At 33.9% G+C, this 7,521-nt stretch overlaps 1 protein-coding gene across 1 annotated transcript; it reads right to left on the bottom strand.

The window, feature by feature from the left end:
* Window positions 1–1,955: 1,955 nt before the first annotated feature.
* On the bottom strand, window positions 1,956–7,124 carry LOC138318255 (C-type mannose receptor 2-like). The gene is made up of 6 exons (XM_069260464.1): window positions 6,821–7,124; window positions 6,009–6,281; window positions 5,535–5,708; window positions 4,588–4,722; window positions 3,991–4,251; window positions 1,956–3,706 (listed from the first exon to the last, which is right to left on the bottom strand). The coding sequence occupies exons 1-6, from the start codon at window positions 6,873–6,875 to the stop codon at window positions 3,546–3,548; spliced, it is 1,059 nt and encodes a 352-aa protein (XP_069116565.1). The 5' UTR covers window positions 6,876–7,124; the 3' UTR covers window positions 1,956–3,545.
* Between the last annotated feature and the right edge of the window lie 397 nt (window positions 7,125–7,521).

Here is a 7,521-nt window from a genome sequence, read left to right as displayed (position 1 = left end):
TTGCTCCGGAAAGGTAATGGGCCTTTAAAGGGACAATTCATTCTACTAGAACATTAAAATTTCTCTACATATCGGAAAACCCCCAGTTCTAATGGAAATTAGATCAGTCGGTTTTACTGTGGTATGTCAGAAAATCCCATGGTGGTGAAATGTTCAAACTCACTCGCTGTCCGCCATTACACATTGTGGTCGAATATCATGTATGCCGAACCCAGTCCCTTGCTCGTAGAGTAATGCTACTTTTATCTAGAACTGCTCAAATCGCTCTGACAGAAGTGTGTTTACCTTATTAGGTGAATTGTCTTGCCTAAAAAAGTATAATATCACCTCCACAGTGGTAATGTACACGTAGTTCATTTGTTTAACGTGCGTGACTTTGGCTCGGATATTGGTACAGCGTACATATTGTACCTGCTTAATCGTATTGATCAACGATTTGTAATTACAACGGTATCAGTTAAAATACTAAACAATGACGTGGAATTTGTCAATATCTTATGTTATATGTTTCATAAGAAATGTAGAACAATACATTTATGCTATTTTTTGCTTGTTGGTTATATAAAAGAATTAGCCTGAGTGAATTGTCCCTTTAATGAAAACATTACACTGGTTTTATTTGTTGTCAGACTTGTTAGATCTTATAATTATGTTGGTGTTTGTAGCGACGGAATATACCAGGTATATATTTTATGCCTGATGACTTCATTTTTAGATATGTTATCATATGGTTACAAATATCATTACTTATTTATTTTAAAATAACAAATGATATGAGGTATCCGTAACAAAGATGGATTTGGAAGATAAAAGGACACGCCTATAAATACTTGTATTCATCTTTAAGAGATAAAATGGGATATACGTAATGTATATGTATATACACATTATAAATATGAGGTCATATAGTTCTATACAATATCTCAGTACTGTTACTGTCGTTATAGCAACGGTATCACGATTTTGATAGTAACCCGTGAAGTGTCAAAGATTCTTTGACTATTTCAATAATGCCGTCTTGTGTCAACCTATTGCTATACGATGATAGTCCTGTGATAATGTATGACAAATTTTAGTAAAAAGAAACCTAAATGAGATCTTGGTTTTTGATTCCTATCATACCGCTAGTATATATAATCGGATGATTGAACTTCTGTATTTAAATGGGATTCAACGATGCGAGTAGTTGAGTTGAATGCCGTTCGGCGGGACAGTTGCACAATTATCAAACAAACCTAGCCAGAAAGGTTTAAAATACAGCATAAGATATCAGATCAAAGGCATCAGCACCGCGGAAGCGTTGACAAGTTGTTTACGCATAACGTCTCATTAACATCGTATTCAGTATTTTTTACACAGGGACTTGTAACGTAGGTTGAAGTCTCTGTGATTTTTTAAGAATTTTGTGTGTGCGTTTTTACAATGTGTAACGTGTGAAGGACGCGTATGTTTTATGTGTTTGTTGTGTTGTGTTCTTCTCTTGCTTAAAAGTTTTATTTATTAATCAAATATCTCCGAACACCTGTATTATTTCTTCTGAAATAATTTCGTGGGACAAAAAGTGTAATTTTGTATATTTTTCTGTTTGCAATAGCAATGAATTTGTTTGTGATATATTCCTAATAACATGAATTTCTCGAATACAATGTATGTATAGAAAGAAAACCTACTGAGGTATTTCTCAACAAGCAAAAATCGTTTTGTTCATAACGTGACCCTCAGTAACGTTGTATGAACATATAACTATATGACTATACCTGTATTTACCTTATCTACACAGAAAATATTTTTTACATGAAAAAAAAGATCCAAACGAATAAATATTGATCGAAATACCCGATCAGCTGGTGGTAATCAACAAGTGGTAGATTGCAAAAAGCTAAAGACCAAAAGTTAAATATAAACTAAAGATTACAACATTCATTACATCATGATACAATGCAAAATGATCTGACATGGAATTCCATATAGAAATAAAAGCAGTAAATGTATATATGTAACTATTTTAGTTCATGATGCATAACTAATGGTATGGGTGTATCTGTCACGAGTGCACAGTACGTAACAGCATACATGTAAGTATACACCGGTCAAAACACCAAATGGATACTCCTTTACGGTAATTTGCAATTGAAAAATATGCACCATATTGACTCCAAAACAGGTTCATATTTTTTTCACAAAAAAAATCTCCTTCATTTTAGTTGTAAAACTGCAATTTGGAATTATATCTGTTTATCTAATATTTACATATACATTTATAAAGCAATTGCTAAGAAATAACTTGCGGCTAAGGTATTTCTTCGAATGACATTTTATTGTGTATATACATGTGGTCTAATCAAAATATAACATTCACTTATCTCGTTCAATATACGATTATCTTTGATCGCTTTTGATAAAAACAAGATTCACCCGACATTAGAAACTACCATGTGACGAACTTCAACACTGGGTAAACAAATTAGACCACGATTCAACTAACAGAAAACTGAAACTTTATTTTTTTATAATTATTATTTTTATTTAAGTCAAGCATGAATATGAAAAAACTTAAAGTTTTTACGGCCCACAAATATCAAATGCGTCTGTAACCGTATTTGTTTTGACAGAAGCAATCAAAGCTTAGAGAAGAATTTATTTCGAACAACTTAGCACTATGATGGATTCACTCATTTGAACATATAATTGATATAGGATCTTTCATGAGTGACTATGTGATATGAAATTTATAAAATAAGTTCAGTAATTTGATATGTTCAAAGCCTTTAGGCGAGTGGCATATCACATTATTTAATGGGTTTTGATACATTTCATACTACAGAGCCGCGAGAAGGTTTTATATATCACATAACTTTTATTAATAGAAATATAAGTACAACTTTGAATTTGGTATCAATATAAAACAGTAGAAATCCGTTTCGGGTGTGACGTTTCCATCTACTTAGAAAAGCATGCGACACCATATATAGTTAATGATGTTAAAACTACTCTTTTTTTGTACATGCGACGTCATAAAAGTGTTATTGCACAGTGTCTTACGATATTTAAGACATGGCCGTATGACATGGCTGGACGGGCCAAGTATGTGATAATTGTTTAATCAACATATTATAAGAAATGCTATAGGCGCGATACTGGTGGCATGGAAGGAGATAAGACAAACCCACTGCCAAAATATGTACAATTACAGTAAAAGAGTAAAATGTACCCTATAATCATACATATGATTTTGAACTGAAAATAATGAAAATTTTAACTCTACAGCAGTACATATGAAGCACAAAGATATGTACAGTATAACTTGTCAGAACCGGCTATTGTTTAATCCAGATCCCATAAATGTATTCTCACTAGTATACAGACCAATTATACTGGTCCCTGTGAAATCCGGTTTAGATAATTTATACTGATTTACGTATCTCTGAAACTATATCTCAAACTTCACAACGTTTCAGTCAAAACAAGAATTAGTAAAGGCATTTTGTACGATAGTTCTCAAATCTAGTTTAAGCACTGCGATACTACGATCTATGCACTTTTCATTATTCGAATTGACATATATATGCCTGATTGTAGATAACTTCTCCACAATCGTAGTCGTACCACATCCCATCATCGACATTCACCATGGCACAGTTCTCGTTCGGGGCACTGTGGTGTGGTCCCTCCCGAGGGCTCCAATTGCTGTAGTTAAGTGATGCACCTACATTATAAATTAACCAATGCTTTAGTTACAGTAAGAAGCAGTAAACTAAAATATTATATGATAATATAAGATAATATAAGATACCTACACTATTAAGTTGATTGTTTAAACAAACATATATATAATGAAATATATTCAAATGAAGGTTTGAGCTATAATTTCACACATAGGAGGAAAAAATCATATATACGTAATGTTAACTGTTTTTTGCCATGTGTTATAAATGTCTTTTCTTTGCCATTTTCCCGTATTTGAAAAGTACAATTTGTCTTTAATAGTACCATTGCTCCATTTCCAATGTCCTTCATTGTTTCGATCTGTAGCTCCTATCCAGGCTCCGGAATCACTCCAATGTAGAGACCTGAGGCTCCCAAAGACGAAATCCTGCTCCTGCTGATCGTGTATCTGTAACAGCATACCTCCCTGAGTTGTACATTCACTTTTAGCGTCATTCCATGACTTGTTACCTCGGATAAAACTTAGACAAGTGTTCCTGTAGATTTTCACAACAGCTGTAGCTGGGTTGAATCTAGGACAGGATTCTGTAGAGCAATAAAACAAATGTAAACTGAATCGGCAATCGGGAACTTTCGGCACTTTCAGTAAACCTGAAAATACAATCCGAAACTCTCACTCTCCATAAACGAAAGAGTGCCGAAGGTTCCTGATTTGCCGAATGCAAATATGTTATAAAAATGTCATAAAATTGTCTATGAATCTACACTACATACAAAATGTTTCAATAAAGGCAACAGAGCAGGACTCTCATGGTTCTTTTTATAAAAGACGTATTTTGTAATGAGAAATGTGCTGCTTTCCTGATATCTATTACACGTAAATGATTTAGATTTGTATGTTTAAATATGCAACTGACGTACTTGTAGTCGTGCTCGCTGTCGCTGTGACTGACGTACTTGTAGTTGTTTTACTCGCTGTCGATGTGATTGTTGTTGGCATTGTCGAAGTCGGTCTAGTTGCTGACGTTTGTGAAACGTTATTTCGACCACCTTTCTCTGTAAAAATGAAAACCATCACTTGACAGTGTTTTTAAAGACTGAAATATATCTTAGTTCTTATTTTGGAGATTGTTTAAACAGTTATATCCATGTGAATAGAAACCAAATCCTTTATCATGCATGGAACATCTTTGTACACAAATTTGAGTTTGATATTCTGATATTTTGACTGTTAAAACAACAATCTGAACCTACCATAGTGTCTATAGACAAATTTTAGAGGTATTTGGGATCTAGAAAAAATTGGTTAAACTCTTACTCTACAGGTACATATTACAAGAAGAGAGGAAAGTTCCAAGAGACAAAAATTCTACCCCGCTAAGTTTCAGCGGCTAAAACATATTTCTAGTAAATCTTCACAAACAAACAAAAAATCTTCACAAACAAACAAAAAGTTACTACCGTTGGGAAGAGTGACAATTCTTCAAATAAAATCATCCAATACAACTATGCAAACTGCCATCACTAAAACGATAGCAGCCCTGATACAAAAACAATGACATAAAATTGTCCTAAATCCGTTTTTTAAATCGATGATGGCTCACATTTACATACGGAATGTTCAAATGTATACAAATGTATATTTTTTTCTCATTTTGTCTTTGTTGTGTAGGTTACGCCTCGTATAAACAACGAGGTGACCCGAAAGGACCATAACAACTTTCATTTTCAGGCAGCGTAGGAGGCTAAAGCGGTTACTTCATATAGTGTAGACTTCTTCCGAAAATAAACAAATAATGTAAGAAGATTGACTTACGGGATATATATATATATATAATACATGTATATTACTCTTTAAATAGACTTACGATATTCACAGATAGAGGTATGATGATATAGAATGGTCCCACAGTCGTAATCATGCCATCGTCCACCATCATTGAGCCGCATTAAGGCACAGTCCTCATACCCAGCCTTAGAAAAAAGGAATCCATGAGTTGGTCCTTCGCCCTGATGCCAATTCCCGTACGTTACATTTGTTCCTAAAACAGACACAATACAAACAGGTTCGAATTCACTTTCGTTCTAAATTATATTGAACATATTTGTTTATGACCTGCAGTATAATGGAAAAGAGAACGATTGAGGTTTTTTGATGGACATTACATGAATTCAATTTGTATTATACTTCATGATTATTTTGCCTCGTTGACAACAAATATAACAGGATATAAAATTCATCTATGTATATATTACGTATTCACGTTGCTAATATTGTGGTCAAATTTCTGTCAAAGAATTCATATCATGTTTTACTTTTTTTCTTTGATAGATAGACGTACCGTCTGTCCATTTCCATGTTCCCTCGCTGTCGTGGTCCGTGGCCCCTATCCATACACCCCAGTCGCCCCAGTGCATGGCCTTCAGTGTATGGTAGATGAAGTCCTGCTTATCCTGGTCCTGGATTTGTACCAGGCGACCTCCGTACTGATGACAGTTCGAATTGGCCCCATTCCATGACATCTTTCTCGAGACGAAAAGCAGACAGACGTCATTATATGAAAGTGAGGGTGGACAGTCTTCAAGTTCGACAGCGATATTAGCAGAGGGACGTCCTAAATAAGGTTGATTAATAAACTTGATTTAGGTTTTGAGATGACATAAAGAAGGCAGTGAACATGTTACTTCATTGAAAAGCAAGGAAATAGCCCTTGTGAAATGATAGTCGATCAATGCTAGTAGATTAATGCATCCCTTCGACCAGTCATATCAAAAATGTTCAAAAACTATTACATATTACATTACTATTGGTTTCGGTTATATAATAATACTTATATAATAGTCCTATTATCATAGGTATTAGATATTCAGGCAATACGCATAGATATTGTCCCTTTAGTTTATCTATATGTTCTATATGTGTTCATTGTTCATGTATTTGTGAACGTCCGCGGCGTCCTAAATATGTAATTTTATTTGTTTTTCTTGTGTATTGACAAATGGGCAGATCGCCTCGAAAATTCAACAATCTTTTGTCCACACTGTCAGAATTTCTTCTTTGCCCCTTATTAAATATTTCATCTATAAGACGTAATATAAATGATCATGTTTTCCTTCCTGTTAGATTCAAATTAATAATATAATGTTCACATACCTGTTACAAATCCTAATATGAATGCTGTAAGAGGCACAACTGTAGTTGGTTTCATTGTGATTTAAGTCTCTGAAGATTTTTTAGGCAATAACTGTCCGGCGGTATCAAATAAAACTTCTTTAGGTAACTTCGTGGTTTCAATGTTGACAATATTGCCTAAGTATTTTGGGTAACTCTATCGCCATGCGTGTCAATGATCGTGGTGGATAGGGCCCGTTAATGATATAAAAACCACTTCAATTTATCACTTATCAGTGTCAAAAAGCACAGATCATCCGATAAAGATAATAGCTCACCTCACATGCTATCACAGCTAATGGTGAGCGAAAAACACTTTAAAACGTCGACTAGCGTATGCTAAGTGAATTTTAAAACGTTTTTGTTAATATCTAAAAAAAAGACCATTGTTGCATCCCCAATTCATTTGAATCAGGTGTATTAAGTGGTAAGTTCAAGTCAGGAAGCTGTCTGTACACTTTTCGTAGCGGTAAAAACAACCAAAGGAAAGTAACTTCTGTAATCATAAAATGGCATCAACACAATTAAGTTAATTTGTTAATTTTAATATGGAAGTGTACAGTTTACAAAGATGAAGAGAAAGAAGAAAAATATAAAATAAGATATTAAAACTCTAAAAACAAAATATATACCATTTTCTCTTTGAAAAGAACAAACAACTAAATGAAAATAGATCATCGACG

The sequence above is a fragment of the Argopecten irradians genome, chromosome 1 (genome assembly GCF_041381155.1).
Source record: "Argopecten irradians isolate NY chromosome 1, Ai_NY, whole genome shotgun sequence".
NCBI classification, from domain to species: Eukaryota; Metazoa; Mollusca; class Bivalvia; order Pectinida; family Pectinidae; genus Argopecten; species Argopecten irradians.
The sequence above is the reverse complement of the archived record's forward strand: the minus strand, read 5'-3'. Positions and strand labels throughout refer to the sequence as shown.

Bases quoted from the DNA above. Each gene is read 5' to 3' on its own strand.
- LOC138318255 (XM_069260464.1), bottom strand. From the start codon at position 6,875: ATGAAACCAACTACAGTTGTGCCTCTTACAGCATTCATATTAGGATTT. The intron at 6,282-6,820 runs GTATGTGAACAT...AACCTTATTTAG, and splicing joins CATATTAGGATTTGTAACAG to GACGTCCCTCTGCTAATATC. The intron at 5,709-6,008 runs GTACGTCTATCT...TGTCTGTTTTAG, and splicing joins AACATGGAAATGGACAGACG to GAACAAATGTAACGTACGGG.